The sequence below is a fragment of the Rhineura floridana genome, chromosome 2 (genome assembly GCF_030035675.1).
Source record: "Rhineura floridana isolate rRhiFlo1 chromosome 2, rRhiFlo1.hap2, whole genome shotgun sequence".
NCBI classification, from domain to species: domain Eukaryota; kingdom Metazoa; phylum Chordata; class Lepidosauria; order Squamata; family Rhineuridae; genus Rhineura; species Rhineura floridana.
The window spans coordinates 54,279,019-54,298,978 of record NC_084481.1 but is presented as its reverse complement, the minus strand read 5'-3'; the positions used below and the strand labels follow the sequence as shown (position 1 = coordinate 54,298,978).

General features: G+C 40.5%; 1 protein-coding gene across 5 annotated transcripts in view; it reads left to right on the top strand.

Moving 5' to 3' along the window:
- Nucleotides 1-19,960, top strand: part of TANC1 (tetratricopeptide repeat, ankyrin repeat and coiled-coil containing 1) — a 183,083-nt gene that overhangs the window by 74,694 nt on the left and 88,429 nt on the right. For 4 of the 5 annotated variants that reach the window (XM_061608702.1, XM_061608705.1, XM_061608703.1 and 1 more), the window contains one exon: nt 9,292-9,492. The exons of the other annotated variant lie outside the window; for it this stretch is intronic. In XM_061608702.1, the coding sequence (XP_061464686.1) occupies nt 9,292-9,492 (201 nt within the window). The remainder of the gene's footprint in view (nt 1-9,291; nt 9,493-19,960) is intronic. 5 annotated transcript variants of the gene reach the window in all.

Sequence of the window (19,960 nt, the reverse complement as noted above, 5' to 3'; positions counted from 1 at the left end):
TTAATAATTTGAAAGTGGTTTATCACTTTGAGCTAAGGTGTCATCCATAGGGACAGAGGTGGAATTCTAACTCTAGAAGAAGGTTGGCCCCCATTGGCCCCCAGCTCAGCTCGTTACATCAAATTCAGGCTCCTTGTGGGTTATCATTCAGCATTAAGCACCCGGGTCAAACATATGGTGCAAGCTAAACAAACATATGACAAAAAGTCTGTGGCAATCTAGAGTCTACTAGAGTAATGGGTGTGTGTATATATTATCAAATTGACTGAAAATTAATTTTCTAAATATTCCTGTTAATTTTATTTATTTATTACAGTTATCCCATCCTTTCTTCCAGTAGGAGCTCGGGTTAGCAGTAGCACAATAAATGGTTAATACTGAGGGTCCTAGTATAATCATAACTCAGTAGGCTGAGCCCACCTTTAAAATAAGTAAGGAGGCCCAATACCGCTGTTGGTACCCTTCCCCCCCGAATTCCTCCCCCCCTCCCCAGCATAGGGATCACTTAACATGAATGCCAATTCAATCACTTATATATGTGGAACTTACACTTTTACAAGTGTCACATAATGTTCATTCTGCATTTGTGAGGAGGAGTTCCTTTAATCTTGCAGCGTCTGTGCTCCGGAGTGCCTTGCCTATTGACATTAGGCAGGCATCCTCTCTATGTTTTAAAAGCCTGCTGAATTTTTTTCCGTTTTCACCAAGCCTATCCAGACACATGATTTAGTTAGTTATATTTGTTTTAAAGTTTTACTGATTTTGTTTTTTAACAATGATTATTTTATGTATATTTGTTTTTAATTTGTTTATGAATTTTAACCATGTCTTATTTATAATTTTTTGTGTGTGTGCACCACTTGGAGAATTTTTTTGTCAAGCAATTTAAATGTTTTCTAACTAAATAAAATAAATTTCAAACATCACAATGAATGGGAACATTTGGTTGTGGCATACTCTAGCTGCTGCATCTGTGAGATTCCTGGACTTCCAAAACAACTTGTTTTAAAGACAGACAGTTAATGTGTACATGTTGAGTGTGCAAGTGTGTATGTGTGTGTGTGTGTGTGTGTGTATATATATATTTAGAGAGAGAGAGAGAGAGAGAGAGAGAGAGAGAGAGCGTATAAATATTCTTAAACATTCTCACGGATTAAAAAAGAATCCCACAGGAAGGATATTTCATAACTGCTTTGCTGGGAGTACTCAGATGAATGCTTTGTCTTCCTTTCATTAGATTGTTTGTGTTTAATGGATCTCATAAATAGGAAGGACATTGTTTTTCCTTATGCTGTTCACTGGGATTAAAAAATATTGTTTCATCCTGCCTTTTGCTGTGCATGCATGGACATGTGTCTTTTCTCTTAATTATAATTTTTGAAGGTGTCCAGTACTGGGTGTCAAAAAAGAAGTTGTGCATCTTTACATGTGTATCATTATTATTGTTGTTGTTGTTGTTGTTGTTGTTGTTATTATATCCCACCCTTCCTCCCAGCAGGAGCCCATAAACGGATGAGCCCATAATAAACTGATGCATTAATAATCATAATTTGAAAGGCACGTTTGTTTTTAGTGTCTCAGTTTGTTTATTTATGAGACTCTGAGGCTTAGTTCAAACAGTACTCTCAGAACAATGGTCTAGATAGTTGCAAATGATCCTCAGGTTTCACGTGTGCAAAGAAAAGAGTGAAAGTTTCACTTTTGACTAAGCTACAGTTTCCTGTTACACATGAATTCTTGTAACTGGGATTTATTTTAACACCTAGTAATTAGCCGAAAAACACAGGGCATTAAACCACAGTTTGATCCTGGTTTGTTTTATTGAACTAAAATAGGGATTGAGAACATGTGTCCTTTCAGATGTTATTAGACTCTGCCTCCCATCAGCCCCAATCAACATGGGCAGTGGTCAGGGATGATGGGAGTTGTAGTCCCAACATGATTTGGAGGGCCACAGGTTCCCCATTCCCCATTTAACTACAGTTAAAATACATCATGGTTACCTGAGTTTGTATGTAACAAGAAATTGTGGCTTAGCCAAATGTGCAGGTGGAATGGTTTGCTCTTCTCCTCTTGCACGTGAACTGGCAGAAAATCCAAGAAGTTGTGGACGTTATCGGTTGCAATAATCTAAATTGGGCTTAAATGTTTTCCTATTGGTTGCTGTATCTTGGGTACTGATTTTGTGTCAACTGCATTCATAAAACTTCATGTTATATGCAGATAATGCAGGCATCAACTTTGTTGTTCATTTTGTAGCTACTGAAGCCTTGGACTGCTTGAACGGCTTGTTATTATGTATGCTTCTTACAAAGCAATCTCTGTGTTAATACATTTAACACCACTTATCATTTAGGTTAATAGAACTCTGTGCCAGATAGCATGTGAATGATTTGAAATATTTTCTGGTATAAACAAAGACCAATTCGAGAAGTTACCTGTTAGAATGTAGAAATGACATTTGGAGCCTTGTAAAAGGGTGTGTATAGATAATGGTTAAGGTTGAATGTCTAAAGATAGAGGAAGTTTACTAGTATATTGGCAGTTCAATGAGTGTCAGGTAGTCTTGTTTTTCTAGAGCAGGGGTGGGCAGATTTAAATTATTTCAGGGTTGTTGTTTTTTTTAAAAAAATAGTACTATAAGATCCACCGACTGGAGCCTGCTGCAAAAGTACTTGGAATTAAAAATACTTGGAATTAAAGAATTTTGAGCCCAGAAATTTGTTTTGAGTATCAGAACTGGATGCAGCTCATAGTCCATCCCCACAAAAATCCACTCCTGGTCCTGCCAAGCTTTTATCATTTCACTGGTATAATTTAGGGTGGAGAGGGGGAGTCATTTTCTTTATGCTAAAATCTTTGTAAAAGATTTAAAATTGTAAAATCTGTTGAGAGCCAGAAGTTCTTGTTGATCTGCGGCAATTCATTCAGCGATCTACCAGTAGCTCCAGATTTACTTTCTGTCCACCTGTCCTTGGCTCTAGAGTATAGACTTTTGTTTTCAAATATTGCTTAGGACAACTGTTCTGGTCCAAAACATCTGAAGAGGGCTTCAGGTCAGGGAATGCTGCATTAACTGAGTTTTCTAAAGTTTTGCTTTTAATGGCTGTTGTCATTGTAAACCACTTTGGGTTGCTCTTGTGAGAAAAGACTAATATAAATCAATGATGATATGATGTCTCATGTCCAGTGCTCAAATTGGAAGTGGGACATGGTACTCTGGTTCCTTTGCCTTTTGTGATAGCCTGTTTAGCTGCTGTTTCCATAAGGCCATGGGGAGAACAATTTGTCTGGAATTCAGAAGGAATAAGGGTGTGGGGCTTTTGGATTTCATTAAAGCCCCCATAGCTTTCCTCCCCTCTTCCCTCAATAATTCAAGCACTGCCTCTATATTCTGAACTATGGGAAAAAACCTCTTATTCTTAACTAATATTCCCTTGAGCTATGCTTTCCTAAGCACAATGACGTGTTAACAGCCAGTTGTTGTAACTTATATTCCAGTGTAAAAGGAAACAATTCTCTAATTATCATGTAGTGTGGTGGAATTAAAATTTGAGTATAGTTGCAACAAAGAAGTTGCAAAACTTGCAGAAAATACTGTTTTGTTTAGACCAGTCATCTGGGGTAGTAATTAAGACTACCGCTGACTCTTCACTATTGGTTAGAAGGGTCATATAACGTCGTGAATGACAGGAAAATATATTTCAGTTTATAGCAAGCTGCAGCTTTTTTGTGTATGATTGTTAAATGTGCTTTAAATCATGGTGACTAATCCCCAGTTCAGGGGCCTGATACAGACCTCCAAACAATTTTTTCTGGCCCTCCTCAAAAGACCTTTTTTGGCAATGGCAACAAGACAAAAATAAAAATAGACACAATGCTGGAATGGGCAGATCTCAGTGCCCTATTGGGAATGCAAATTGCCCTGTCCCCAGTCATCAGATTAATCATTTGATAAGTGATATCCCTTTAAGAAGATTATTATATTTTGGAAGGAAACCCTTGGGTTTAGTAAGAGGGTGGAGTTACAGCCTAGAAGAATCAAGTGGGAGTGGCCTGTTAGGCAGCTAGTACAATACCAGTCTAAGATTTTTTAAAAAGTATTAAAACTACTATCTTGTTGTTAAAGGAACTTGTATTACACCTCAGTGTACTTCATCATCTGTTTTTACTTGTGCATCTGAAAGAACATTACAAGCCTCCCTCCTCAGCAAATCTACACGGATCAGCTGATGAGGGGATGCTGTGTGGTTCTCTGTGTGTGCATATGAGAGTCTGTGGTGACTACACCCTGGTGGATTGGCCAAGGGCAAATGTGGCCCTTGAGCCAAAAAAGGCTAGTCACCCCCGTAATAAAGCTGATACTGGAGAAAGGCTACTTTAATAGCAATATATTGACTAAAATGCCTATGGATTTTAAGACCAGGCATAGAAGAAAAAATAAACTTGCATTAAAGTTTTTTTGCCCCTGAAGCACATAAGCAATATGCTAATAAGGCTACTTGTAATTTGAAACTTTTGATCTTGTTGCTAGGGTTTTCACAATGCATGTTACTGAGGCTTTAGTTTGAAAGTTCTACAAACATTGGTGCTTTGAATGCCTGCACTATATACAACATGTCTTTACACCATACTTGCTAACCTCAGTTCACCTTTGCCCGGTGTCTTTTTCTTTTTGAACTTACAAGATCTGAACAGGGTGGTTCATGACAGATGCTCTTGGAGGTCACTGATTCATAGGGTCGCCATAAGTCGTAATCGACTTGAAGGCACATAACCACAACAACAACAACAATGCTTTTTAGTGTTCTGAACAATATTTAGGGCTTTGAAGAGCTGAGGGTTGAATCTGGGACCAGATTTGTGTAAAGCATGTGCTCTACCTCTGCAATATAACCCCTCCCCATCATAGTAGCAGTTTAATGGTTGCAATTGGGTGTGTGTTTGGAGTGGAGGTCAAAATAGATATAAAAATATTCTGCATATTTCTCATTGTGAGGAATAGAAAATATTCTTTTAAAAAATTGACTTGTATCACAACTAGTTTTGCCCAAGGTAGAGGCCAAGTGAGTGATCTGAAAGCATCTTGATATTCCAGCATTGCTGAAGCTAAGCGGCTATGGACCTGATAAGTCTCTTGAAACGGAGACTACTGGGAGCTTTGTGTAAGAGTGAGATACTCTATATCTCTTTGTGTAAAGGATTGAATCCAAATGGAAGGGTTTTTTATCCTGTGGACACCTCCACAAACAGAAGAAGAGGAGGAGAGGCGATTTTTGCTGATTCCTCATTTCCCCAGTGCCTCCAGAAAATCTTCTCCAAGTGGTTGGAGGACCTTCCAGAAATGTGTGGAGGGTGGCACAGGAGCCTGCAGAGGAAAGAGGGAATCAGTGAAAATTTGTTTCCCCTTCTCTCTGTTAGTGAAGCATCTACTATATCAAAAGCCCTTCTGCAAACAGAAAGGCCCAGTTAGATTTAAGTCATGTAGAATGAATTAAATATACATCCAAACACTCTTCTTCTCAAATACTGTTGAGTAAACCTGCCTTTTTATATGCTGAGACTTGCAATCTCGCTAGTGCTTTCTCAGCAGTGTACTTAAATATGCCACCAGACATACAGGCAGAAAATACCCCTTTCACCTGGATCCCTATTAGAGAAGAGTATTGCAACAGGAGCCATAGATTCAGATATTCAGAAGGGCATATTTAGATGGCTTACTCTAGTTCTGAGGCTCTTTTGACATCTCTGATGAATATGGATGCATGTAAATATTTGTTGCAGGAAATCCCCTGGCAGACAGCCAAAGACAAAACTGGGTGTGGACAGCTGTATTCATATCAAAGGAAGTAAATAAACTAGATTAGGAAATACATTGTTGATGTATTTCTCAGGCTGCAATCCTGTACTTGTAAAATTTTAATGATATATTTTTTAATTGTTTTTAATCAGTCACCCTGAGCCAGCAATTGCAGTGGAGGGACTGGATATAAGTCTCCAAAATAATTCCTAAATGCAGGAAGTAAGCATCATTTAACTCAGTGGGATTTACTTCCAACTAAACATGTATAGGATTGCCCTGTTGGGCACTTTCACTTGTGCGAGCCCATGTTTCACAAACTTAGGGGTTTTTTAGAGTTCAGTTATGACTGCATTTCTCCCCACACACACATAAACTCTTAATATTTACAACACACTTTTCAATGATGTTCAAAGTGCTTTGCATGTTCTATGCAACAATCTTACAAGGTAGACTAGTGTTCCCACATTATGTGGGAGTTTCAGATTGGAAGATAGAGGTTTGTCTAAAGCTGTCTATTGAGCTTATGCTTGAAGTGAAAGCTGAATTCGAATCTTGGGTCATGCATTTAATTGCTGCCCTTTATTTGGTTCACAAGATTATATCTTGTCAAGATACATTGTTTATCTTTTAAAGAGAAACTGCTTACTTGCACGTGCCAGGGTCATTTGTTACGTTTGGACAAACCTATGCTGAGATATGTACATCCTTATTTATATGCTCTGTTCTTGTACTGCCCCTTCCTTCCTGTTTTCTTGGTGTGCCACAGTCAGCCAGGAAGTCTTCAGTTAACCAGTTTCCCATTTTTGTCCATATAAGGAAACTATAGTTCACAGGTTCGAAACAAGCCAGAGTTGTAAACCATGGTTTGAATATGTTTCATAATCCTGGCTTGTTCTGAACCTGGTAACCAGTGTTTTCTGGTTTGGACAAAAAGGGAAACTATGATAATTGAAGATTTCCAGGTTTAATTGCTCTGTGCCGATCATGGACATAAGGCTTGTTCATGTTTCAGCTTAAGCCAAGATAATATCATCTGAATGTGTCCAATGTATGGCTGGTTTTTATTTGTTGTTGTTGTTTATTTATTTATTTATTAAATTTATATCCCACCCTTACTCCAGAAGGCGCCCAAGGCACAAAACAAAGCACTAAAAATACTCTAAGACATCTTAAAAACAGACTTTAAAACATATTAAAAGAAGAACATGTTTAAAAACACAGAGACTCTGTATTTGCCATCAGGGGATGGCTGTTTCCACCTGCTTTGCCCTACCCTCCAGCCCCAGAAGCCTTCATAAGGGAGCCGCTTCCGGAAGGCTTTCTTGCCTTTTGGGTTGAAGCAGAAGGTAAAGGCGCAGGGTGATAGAAGAGATTATTGTATCACCTTGGGGGATTGCTTTTGGATATTTTGGCTTGAGTTTTATGCTCATTTACATCTTGATGTATAGTATATGAAAAAAAATTGTAGTGTTGTAGTGATTGTTCTTTTTATTATGTGTTGTTATGTATTTGGACTGTTTGTACATGTAAACTGCTTTGAGCATAGACTATTTGTGAAAAATAGGTATATAAATAAATTGACTATTGACTTTATTAAAAAAAAAAAAAGTATTCTCTGAAAACAACCCTGGAAGTGGTATAGGAAACACTATAAAACAGTGTCTCCAATATCCATCTCATCAAATCAGCTCAGAAGGATTCCATGGTCAATAGTATCAAAAGCTGCTGAGAGATCAAGAAAGAATAGCAGAGTCATTCTCCTCCTGTCCTTCTCCTGATAAAGGTCATCCATCAGGGCAACAAAGGCCGATTCAGTCCCATAACCTGGCCTGAACCCAGACTGGAATGGGTCAAGATAACTTGTTTCATTCAAAAGCTCTTGCAGTTGCTGTGCCACAACCCTCTCAACCACCTTCCCTAGAAAGGGGGTATTTGTGACCGGGCGGCAATTGTTACGAACCAGTGGGTCCAGGGTGGGCTTTTTCAGGAGTGGTCAGATCACCGCCTCTTTCAGGGTGACTGGGACTACTCCCTGCCACAAAGACATGTTGATCACACCCTCAAGCTTTCAAAGCTATCCCTCTTTTTAATGCATGGGAGCACTCCAACAGCATCATCTTGATACATGTTCATTTGTCAGTGCCTGTTACTATTAGATCAAAGGAGGTCATGGAAACAAAATGATTAAGTGAAGGTGAACTGTGATATGTGTTTTGGGGTATGTTCTTCAAGTACATGTTTTATACTGTTTTTGTACTGTTAATTAATATATTGTGTATGGATTTACATTTTCCCACTTCTCCCTCACAAGCAGGATCACGTTCAGTGTATGAGAATATTTTAGAGTTCTTAATTGTTTTGAGAGAGAGAAAGCTAAGCAGCAGCCTGGGAAAGGCTGGAGAGAGCTTGACTCTGGCAACATTTATATGTGAACTTTTTGGAGATAAGATTATGTAATCCTCTGTGTAGACAATTGTTTATACTTCTGCTCTCTCCTTGTCTGACTTCCCTGTTACAGACTGTACAGGGATGTTAAGCCTATCAACTGTTTTTAGCTGTTTGTAATAATCAGACTACAGAGGCAGAAGCTGCCAGAAGTAGGCAGCAATAGTTAGGGATTGTAGGATTCCTTTTGTGGTTTCATTTCTTAATGGAAGGTGACATTTGGATAAAACTTCTTGTGTCTAAAATGGGCTTTCCACTGCAGAACACTTTTCTTTTTTAAAAAACCAAATATGCATTGACTTTTATGTAGAGATCCAGCAAATAATAGTATAGATATGTACAATTTATAGATTATAGCAAATTACCCTTGATTCTCGCAACCCCCCTCCACCAAAATTATCTTTTCATCTTTCTCCTCCACTCGGTTGGAAGGATGAACTGCCTTTCCCTAGTGGAGCAGATATGTGTCCATCAGAAAAAGGCAATCTGTTCTTTATATATTTTATTTTTGAGTCCTATGTCCCATTTCCCAGTAGGGAACTCACTACTTGCCTTTCCAAAGCTATTTCTGGCATAACCTGGTATCAGTCACCTATTGAATGACCAAGCAAGGATTGGAGGTCTTAAAATTGGTGTAGCAACATGATTTCAGTATAGGACAACCTAAAAGCAGCCCTTTTCACATTAGCATTATAACAGAAAATAACACCTGTTCATCCATTATTCCTGTTTTTGTTTGTGGTTCTTTTTTGTGACATATATCTAATTCCACTAAAACCAACCTTTGCTCTGTTGCAGTCACAGCAAGCGTTGGGGTCTGTTCCCATTCAAAGGAATTTTTCATAAAGTTTTTGTCAGACTTGTAGGAGTTATGTGGCTGGCATTTCTGTTAATTTGTTATGCTACTTAATTCTTTCTTTCTTTCTTTCTTTCTTTCTTTCTTTCTTTCTTTCTTTCTTTCTTTCTTTCTTTCTTTCTTTCTTTCTTTCTTTCTTTCTTTCTTTCTTTCTTTCTTTCTTTCTTTCTTTCTTTCTTTCTTTTAGGTGATTCATGCTCAGAAAGTACACTACAGATAATTGCCACATCTGGCCACAATGCAGATTTTCCAAGTGGTATGCAGCCTGTACCAGAAGATGTCTATAGAATGAACTTGGCCAAAGGAGTTTCAATGTCTTTGCCATCATCACCTTTACTGCCTCGTCATGCCTACTTGATGCAATCAAGAGCAAGCAAAAAATCTCCAGGTAATTTAGAAAAACATTTCTCAATTGAAAAATATTTCTTGATTCTTGCAGTAAAACAGTACTTGATTAACAATTGGTTGGGGGAATGTAGCTGTATTTGTGACTCTTATGTAGAACGTATGTGAAGTTGGAGAGAAATGCCTTTTATATATTAATATATTGTGTACTATTTTGGGGAAACATGGCGGTCCAGTGCCATATTTGTCCCATTGCTCTAAGCTCTGATTTAATGCAAACTTTGCAAAGTATCAGTGCTCAGTAGACATGAACCTTCAGTAGTTTTACAGATGATTGTATGGTGCTGTTTCCATTCTGAAAAGGATCCGATTCACATTTATTTGCTAAACTGAAAGTAATCTGATAGAGAATGGGGAGGAAAAAGCTGTTCAGATTTGTGAGAACACCTCCTGAAAGCTTTTGTTTGTAGCGACAAGCAAATGTCTGTGTACATATCTTACTAAATAAGGTGTGGCTGCTGGCTTCCTTTTTATCTGCACACTGAACTCATTCCAGGAAACTAACATCACTTTGATTCCATCAGGCCTGGGACCTGAGCATCTGGTGAAGTTTGCCAAGTGCCTGTTATCTGTAGAGATATGAACCAATTTTGGTTATTCCAAACGATCTAGCCTTGGGGAATGTTGTCAACGAAAGGAAGAAGCCAGTGTGTTAAAATATTGTAAAACTAGATAAAAGATGCATAGAAGATACTGTAGGTGACTTCTCCAAAATTGTATTTCACTTTATTTTTCATAGTTTTAAAAATATTGTCTCCCTTTGCTGCAGCCTTTCAAGCTTTTATTTGGTTTCCATTTCAACATTTAGAAATGTATGAATGTTTTCAGCTGATATTGTAGTTTTAAAATATTGTTTTGCATTAGTACTTTATTATATTGTAGAGCACCAGGTAGTAACTTTGATTGACGGTACTGTATACAACTTGCAGTACTATAACCTTTCATACCAATTTTTTCCAGTGTTCTAGAGATCTTGTGATTCCCCCTTTCTTCCATGACCCTTAAAAATCTGCCACGGAAGGTCAGGGAATCATCTGGAACAACATAGGAAGTGGTGCAGAGGGGCTGCTGGAGGAAGGGATCAAATCAGCAAAAAATATTTGCTCCCCTTCCTTCAGCTGCAATCTTGCTGGATCATAGTCTCGCCTGCTAACAATTCTTACCAGGTACATAAGGATTCTAGGAAAATATGCCACATTTAATTTTTTGGCCCTCTATAGTGTAGATTCTACACTGAGAAGTATTTATTTGCACATTAAATTTGGAAGTAGACTGTTTTTATCCCCATTAACAATTTGGGCATGAATGATAGGATCATAATATAATAGAGTTGGAGGGGACCTGTAAGGCCATAGAGTCCAGCCCCCTGCTTAATGCAGGAATCCAAATTAAAGCATACCCGACAGGTGGCTGTGCAGCTGCCTCTTGAATGCCACCAGTGTTGGAGAGTCCCCCACCTCCCTAGGTAATTGGTTCCATTGTCATACTGCTCTAACAGTAAGTTTTTCCTGATGTTCAGTTGAAATCTGGCTTCTTGTAACTTGAGCCCGTTATTCCATGTTGTGCTTCACCATATATATTTTTAATTATTTGCATTGCATATCCTATACTTTACAATGGTTGGGTGGTTGCAAATGGTAGCTGGTTGCTGTTGGCATTTTTGTTCATGCCATGCACTTGGCGATACGTTAATGGATTCTATATCCATATATTGTGTGCAGGAGCATCACGATATGTATACTTGCCCAAACACATGTTGGTATTGTCCAGTTTTCCCTTTTAGTGAAAAAAGTTTTGATAGGTCTATTGTTATTGGTAGGGAGGGGGGAAGGAAGAAAGAACAAGTTATAAATATGGAAATGGATGGGAACCATGTTGTCAGAAGGAAGAGATGAGCTGCTGGGTGAGGTGGGGCAATCAGGAGAAAGAAAGGTGAGGATGGAGAGGAGGACATAATAGCAGGCAAGGATCATGAGTAGAGGACGTGATAAAGAAGGGGGAAAGTGGGAAGGAGCAAGAGGGGTGACAATTATGAAAAGGGGTGAGCACAAGGTGTGGGAAGTTTGGGAGCAAGTGGAAGACAGACCGACTCTGTTCGCGTTCTTCTTCCTCCTCTCTCCTTCCCCCATTTTTTGCAGGTTACATATTCAATAAGTTTCTCTCTAGTGTTTCCTGACAAAGTGCTTCAGCATACATTTACAAAATGTCATTTGTATTCATCAAAGTATTAAAATTCAAGAATGCAGTTTTGATACATAAAAGTGGTCTTTTCTAGTGAAGATGAAAGGGCTTTGCTATAATATTTAATACCTACATTTTAGTGTCCTACTTGAATTAGGTGCGATTAAGGAAAAACATCTGCTGGCTTTTGAAAAGTTGGCCTTGTCAACAAGAATTTATAGTTGTGACAAAACCAGATCCCAATTCCCTTGTGTTGCCAGTATTGACAAATTCATGTCATGCTGTTTTTTAATGATGTGTGCACCAAACAGGAAGCATGTTAGACTCAAATTTATATCATTATGCTCCAATGTGAGCTTTATTATTAAAAATAAAGCCTTTTGTTGATTTTTTAAAAATCACCCTTATCAGTTTTTCCTCTTAATTTTATTGGCCTAAATCCAGCACAAAGTTCCTCTTGCCAAAACCTACTGAAAGCAATGAGCTTAAGCATGCTTAACTCTGTATTGGATTTAGACCATTGTAAAATAGTGGGGGTGATATCCAGTTGTGGCATCCTGCTTGTGCAACAGACTTCCACTTGCACAAACTAGACCTACTTTTCTTCTGCTCCAGATGGCTGGGAGACCCTCCAGAGCAGATTGGGAGACATGGTGGATGCAGGGGGAAGAGAAGAAGGGCAAAGTCCAGTGCTGCAATGTTGGATCGTATCCTGGGAATTGTACAAGTTAAATATAATGTTTGTCTTTCTTTTTAAATCCTATTTTAATTTGGATAAAATGCCACTTTATCTATATTGTGTTTTGGGGTAACTTTGAGTTTATATATTATAGGATAATACCCAGTTCTTCATTAATCAGAAAAATTTAAACCAGGTTCCCTGTGTAATCGGTTTAAGATTAGGGGTTAAAGTGGGTTTGCAAACTTCAGTGGGATCTTGTTATGGAGGAGGGAATTCATAACAGAGAGGGGGAAGAAGTGTGTGAGCCCATGCCTAGTTCCTGTTCTCTTACGGCTAAACTAAACATGCCACAATTAAGGTGCATGGGGTTATTTTTCTAAAAAGTGAGTAGCAGCTGGGGGAGAGGAAGCAGCATCAGGGCTCTACTGATCCCTGCTGTGATCCTGATGATTTGGGAATTTTCACTGGGGGATTTTCTGAAGGGAGAGAACCTTCAAGCCCTACAGTTCTGATGCTGTCTCCTCACTCCAATTAATATTGCACCTGGTTTGGCCCTTAATGATAATTAAGACATTGGCAGCATTGTTTCTGCATCAATCCTGTTAAAAGAAGAATTTTTAAGCATTCTGTTTAGGCTTGTATATGTGAATAATCCTCCAGTCAAATAGAACCTTTCTTTTGGCCAGCTCCTCCTGCTAAGACATACGCAGTGCTCTGGGCTCAATTAAAGGGAAAGGCTATTTGCGGTCTTGAAGGATGTTGTGTTCACTCTTCCTTACATTTCAGGGATGAAACATAAAATAGTTTTTGCTTTTATTTGAGTTTTGGTCTATGTTAAAATCAAACAGGGTGTGAGGGATCTAGCCCACTTAATAGGCAGGGTATTATAGTTCCTATTCCTGCAAAAACTTCCTTCAGCATTTAGGCAACCATGACTTAACAGCCTTTTTGTCAATTAGGGACTGGTCATGTGCATTGTAGTTAGTTTTATATGCTTTCACAGTCTTGGAAAAGTTGAAGTCTCTGAACAGTGCTGTATTTTATCTACAAAATATTTGGATTTACATTATTAAATGTTGTCATGAGGAATGCTTCAGAAAGTGAGCACTGTGTTAAAATATCAATACCCACCTTTCTACTGTAAAGTCTTCAAGAGGGCTTTCAACAAAATAAAAGTATGCCTGATAAAATCCACATAAATTAACAATGTGTCTAAAACAAAGGTGGAGAACCTGTGGCCCTCCAGCTGTTGCTGAATTCCAACTCTCATCAGCCTTAGCTGATGGCCACTGGTTAGGGAGGATGATCTGAAGGGCCAGAGGTTCCCCACACCTGGTCTTAAAATCAACACATAAGATAGAAATGAAGCCAGCAACAGCAAAAATAGCAAAAAGATCATATTTATTACTTAACGAAAAGCTCAAAGAGAATAACATTATTTAAGTTGGCATCTGAAGGATAGCATAGTAATTGCCAAATGAACCTCTGGGAAGGGTATTTCATAAATGAGATGCCACAGAGAAGGCCCAATGTGTCCTGCCCAGAGTCAGAGAAACAAGACGGAGATGAGGTTCTAATTCTCGTTTTATTAGTGTGATGGTTACATCCAAAGCGGTGTACTTCATAAACCTGTCTACTCTGACTCACTACTACCCCTACCAAGCCTACCTAAATAGTCTCTGCAGTGTGTGGGGAGAAGTGACTCAGCACTAGAGTCTGGGAGGGCACCTGCTTAAGTAGGGAAGGTCTTCGTGTGTAAACGATGTGCCGGAGTTGCACCCTCTGAAAGTCCCTCTTCTCGCACCTTCTTGCATGTGGTGAGGTGGGGCAAGCCTCCAACTGCCCATCCGACAGCAGGGCTTCAGTAAGTGATGGCGTGACCTCAGGGGGCGGGAAGCAGGATGGCAGGGAAGCGTTTGAAGTGCCAGGTGGGGATTCCAGCGTGGGTGGGGTCAGCGCGCGTGAAGGATCGCTTCCCAACAGCTCAAGTGGGGAACTCGCAGGTGGGGCTGGACCTGCCTCGATGGGGGTGCCGGCCGAGGAGGTCTGCGGGCTGACTGAGTCCCCCCCTCCTCCAAAGCCCCCAGAGACATCTTCCTCATCTGACTCCTCTCCCTGATCTAACTCCCCATGCGCCTGGGGCGCAGCACTATGTTCTATAGCTACCTGCCTCAGAGGCAGGAATACCAGGAGCTTCAGATGATATTTATATTGCTTTAATGTGGCACGGCTGGAGAGCAAGAACCTGGAAAACATTTCTGTGTTCTTTGTGGAATCCAGTACCTGCCAAGTAATCTGAAGAATACAAATTGCCTGTTCTCCTTTAGAAAAGGTTTGTCAAAGATAATGTAGAGAAGTTTTAAAACCTGTTGTCTTTCTCTAGCCAAACCCTGAACACTAGATTTGAAAATCATGATTAAAAAACAGGGAAGCGGAAGCATTCCTAAAAAACAAAAACAAAGACTTCTGTAGCTGTGAAACTCAGTACTTCACCTCCAATCCTCCCACGTGGATTGCTAATACAGACAAAGCTTTTCACTAAGTGGTAAATGTGGGAAAGCCTTACCACTTGATAAAACCTCAGGCTTTGTACCAAATTAGAATGTGTGGCGGAGGACATACCTATCATATTTGTATTAAGGGCAGGGCACACCCTCGACTTGGTTTTTGCTCCAGATGAAGGAAGGGTGGTCTGGAGATAGCGGGGGTAGATGTCACCCCATTGTCATGGTCAGATCACTTCCTGGCAAAGTTTAGACTTATGGCTCCGATCCTTCCTTGCAGGGGTGGTGGACAGATTAAGATGGTCCGCCCCCAGAGCCTAATGGAATCCACTGGATTCCTGAATGCCCTGGGGGAGTTCCCAGTAGATAGAGATCGGGCACGAGTAAAACATCATAACCATGCCTACTGTGTGGCGGTGAGGGTGGTGAAGAAGGCCCACTTCTCTGCCTCCATCGCATCCTCAAGTAGCCATCCGGTGGAGCTCCGTATTGTCAGGGGTCTGTTGACATCAGCTCCAGGAAATGGAGTCTTAGACCTTCAGAGGCCAACTGTGAATTGTTTGCAAGGCACTTTGAGGGTAAAGTTGCTCGCCTCCATAGCAGTCTTGATGCCCCATCCACATCTACTGTAGTCCCCAATGAGGGGTCCAGTGCAACGTCTGCTGTAACTTCTTGGGAATGGTTTCAGTTGATGCAGCCTGATGACGGGGACAAGGTGCTTGCGATGATGCGGCCAGCAACGTATCCTCTAGACCCTTGCCCTTCTTGGCTTATTAAAGCTTGCCGAGGGGGTCTGACCGAGTGGATCCAGGGTGTGGTCAACGCATCATTGCGAGAGGGAGTGGTTCCAGCCACCTTGAAAGAGGCGGTGATTCGACCACTCCTGAAAAAGCCCACCCTGGACCCATTGGTTTGTGACAACTACTGACCGGTTGCAAATACCCCCTTCTTAGGGAAGGTGATTGAGAGGGTTGTGGCGCAGCAACTGCAAGTACTCTTGGATGAAACAGATTATCTTGACCCATCCCAGTCTGGGTTGAGGCCTGGTTATGGGACTGAATCGGCCTTGGTCGCCCTGATGGATGACCTTTATTGGGAGAAGGACAGGGGGAGTGCGACCCTGTTGTTCTTACTTGGTCGCTCAGTGGCTTTTGATACCATTGACCATGGTATCCTTCTGGGCTGACTTCTGGGTGAGATGGGTATTGGAGGCACTGTTTTACGGTCGTTCTATCTCTACGGTCGTTCTCAGAGAATAGCATTGGGTGACTGTCTTTCAGGCCCCTGGCAGTTGTGCTGTGGGATGCTGCAGGGTACCATCTTGTCCCCCATGCTGTTTAACATCTATATGAAGCCTTTGGGAGCAGTCATCAGGAGCTTTGGGGCAAGGTGTCAGCAGTATGCTGATGATACCCAGCTCTATTTCTCTGTAACATCTGGATCGGGAGAGGCCGTGCAAGCCCTGGACCGCTGCCTGGACTCGGTGGTGGGGTGGATGAGGGCCAATAAACTGAGTCTGAATCCTAGCAAGACGGAGGCGCTGTTGGTTGGTGGTTCCCGAGTTCGGATAATTGGTCAGTTGCCTGCTTTGGATGGGGTCATACTCCCTCTGAAAGAGCAGGTCCGTAGCCTGGGGGTTCTCTTGAATCCATCTTTGTCGCTAGAGGCCCAGGTGACCTCCGTGGCTAGGAGTGCCTTTTACCAGCTTCGGCTGGTGAGACAGCTACGGCCATTTCTGGACCGGGATAGCCTGACCACTGTTGTCCACACACTGGTAACCTCTAGGCTGGATTATTGTAATGCACTCTATGTGGGTCTGCCCTTGAGGTTGGTCCAGAAGCTGCAGCTGGTGCAAAATGCGGCGGCGAGACTGCTCACTGGAGCAGGATATCGCCAACATGTCACCCTGCTGCTGAAAGAATTGCACTGGCTGCCCATTTGCTACCGGGCCAAGTTTAAGGTTCTAGTTTTGGTGTACAAAGCCCTATACAGCTTGGGACCAGGATACCTGAAAGACTGTCTTACCCCTTACATGCCCAATCGATCACTGCGCTCTGCAGGTGAGGGCCTCCTGCAGATACCATCTTTTCAGGAGGTTTGTTCTGCACAATATAGGAAACGGACCTTTAGTGTGGCGGCATCTACCCTGTGGAATTCCCTCCCTCTGAATATTAGGCAGGCGCCATCTCTGTTATCTTTTCGGCGCCTTTTGAAGACTTTCCTCTTTCAACAAGCCTTTTAATTTGAGACCTATCTCAGTCTGCATCTGTGTCAGAATTGTTTAATATGTTTTTTAATAATGTTTTTAACCCTTTTTAAGGTTGTTTTTTTAAAAATGTTTTTAATGCTGTTTTGTTTTAATGTATTTTAAGATCTGTTTTTATGATGTTTTAAAATGTTTTAGTGCTTTGTTTGCTGCCTTGGGCTCCTGCTGGGAGGAAGGGCGGGATACAAATTAAATAAATAAAAAATAATAAAGTGTTAAATTAATACATATGCCCAAACAATCATGGGGCAAAAAACCTCACCATACTTTGACAGTCAAGGTATTTTGTCCTGATATAGCTCAAAATACTTGGATAGTCAAGGTATTTTGATATACCTCAAAATACTTTGATAGTCAAGGTATTTTGTCCTGATATACCTCTTTTGCTGAATTTGTATTATTACTGTTACATTTAGAATGGTTTTATGTATTTTAGAATTATAATGATTTTACCTGTTTTTATAATGGTATTTTTTATTGCTGTAACCTACCCTGGGACCTTATAGTGAAGAGTGGATAACAGATCTTAAACAGATAAATAAAAAGTCAATTCAGAAGTAAGCCCCATTGTTAATTCAGCCAAAGTTAAGTACTTCTAAGTCTCATGGATCTGGTTTGCATGTTACATAAGGGACCATGCAAACAAGTGGGCTCCTGGAGACAATCTCCTAGCCACTTTGGTCTGTGGTTACAGCTCATGGTTAGTGAGAAGAGAGCTTAACCATAAGCCTGATGTCTGCTGATCTGCTATGCCAAGCCATGGCTTAGCATGATGCAGGAGTAAAAAGGACTAGGGAGGAGCAAGGCAGATGAAAACTCCTTTCCAGGAGTCTATAAGCTCATACAGTTCCAGTAAGCTATAGATTGGCTTGGGTTTTAAGCTTCCCATTGAAATATATTCAGCTTCGTAGGGCATCATTGTGACTTAATCATGTATTTTCTTTTGAAGAGGCTTGAGATAATGGTTTTTTCCCCCTTTACATTCACAATTTTAGAAAGTTCAGAAATATTGATTCTGCTGATAGGTGGTGTATGGGTCCATTCAAAGATAATGCCAGCTATGATTTGGCATTTCGTGAGCAAGCCCTGACAACTGTTCAGCTTGCATGCTCCCTTCTCCCCTGCACCCTCTAACCATTTTGTATGGCTATTCCTGATTTTTGATCCTTCTTTTCAGTAAGTCAAATTGAGCCAGCTGATCTGCCAGGATCACAAAGCAGACTGCTTTGCTGGCCAGCGGAAACAGTTTCCAGTTTTTGGTGAACCATGATCAGAAGCCAGGAATTGCCACATAAGAAGGGAAGATTGCAAACCCAAGGCTCCTCAGGGCTCATTCAGTTATGAACACACCCAGTTTTTCTTTATGGTAAATGGCTTAATTAATCAAGAGTTTCTTGCCTCTGTTGTGGTACACCTTGGTTTCACCTGTTCTCTGCTTGTAGCACATCCCACACTGGATATAATGAGCTGATTTACTGTTAAGTTCATAAATATATGATGCAGATGTGAATTGACTCTGGAAGATTTTGTATATTCAGGTCCTTTTCTTGCCCTGTAGTTCTAAAATCTCTAGTCTCCCCCCCCCCCTCATTTGTGATGGTTAGGCCCCCTCAGTTCCTTTTTTGTTGTTGAAAAGTCCAGGAGAGTACACTATGCAGCTCTTTCACTATCGCGTGTTCATACATGCCTTTGATAATGCTAGAGACTACTTTTAAATCATACATGCCTTTGATAATGCTAGAGACTACTTTTAAATCATACATGCCTTTGATAATGCTAGAGACTACTAGTTAAAGGAAAAGGTGACATCAGCATTGAGTTTCCTCTGTTCCTGAAACTATGAAAAATATTGCAAGGGAAGCTATGCAACTCCAAATGACAATTATGACTCTTTTGTTTTTATAATTGTCTTTTCACCATCTCTTGCTTACTAATATAATTCTGATTTAAAATCGTTGCCCATTATTGTTCTAGTTTACTGTATCTAATTATAGTATTACTTGCAGTACAGAGCCCAGAACAATTGCCTTTTGAAAGGATGTGGTTTGTATTTTAGAAGAAGTGCACTTTAGAGTTGCTTTCATTCTAAACGGGCCTTGCTGCTGCTTTTATTTATGTTTTAATAAGCATCGAATAGTACCCTCTGCTGGTTTCTTTTTGTACTTATCACATCCTTGTGGGTGTCTTTTTTTGTCTTTCCTCACACACCATTGTATTGTAAATTGTACAAATATTAAAATGGATTTGCTTGACTGACCTGTCTTTACATCAGAATATCCAAGGGCTGGTGGAAATTTGTAAACTAGCCAACTAAAACATCTCTTAATGCAGATTACTTGCCTCTTAACATTTTTAACCTACCATACTCTGTATATACACCATACATTTAAAGCACACCCCCTCATATAATTCAGGGAGCTGTAGTTTAGCCCTCCCAGAGCTCCAATTCCCAGCACCTTAAACAACAGTTCCCAGGATTCTTTAGCCACAGAGTGCATGCTTTTAGATGAAGCTGGGGACTGTAATCTGCATTAAGATGTTAAGCATAGAACAGTGTGATCTTATGTATGGAAATGGACTGCCTTCAAGTCGATCCTGACTTATGGCGACCCTATGAATAGGGTTTTCGTGGTAAGCAATATTCAGAGGTGGTTTACCATTGCCTTCCTCTGAGGCTGAGAGGCAGTGACTGGCCCAAGGTCACCCAGTGAGCTTCATGGCTGTGTGGGGATTCGAACCCTGGTCTCCCAGGTTGTAGTCCAACACCTTAACCACTACACCACACTGGATCTCTGTGATCTTATGTAGGTAGCATTAA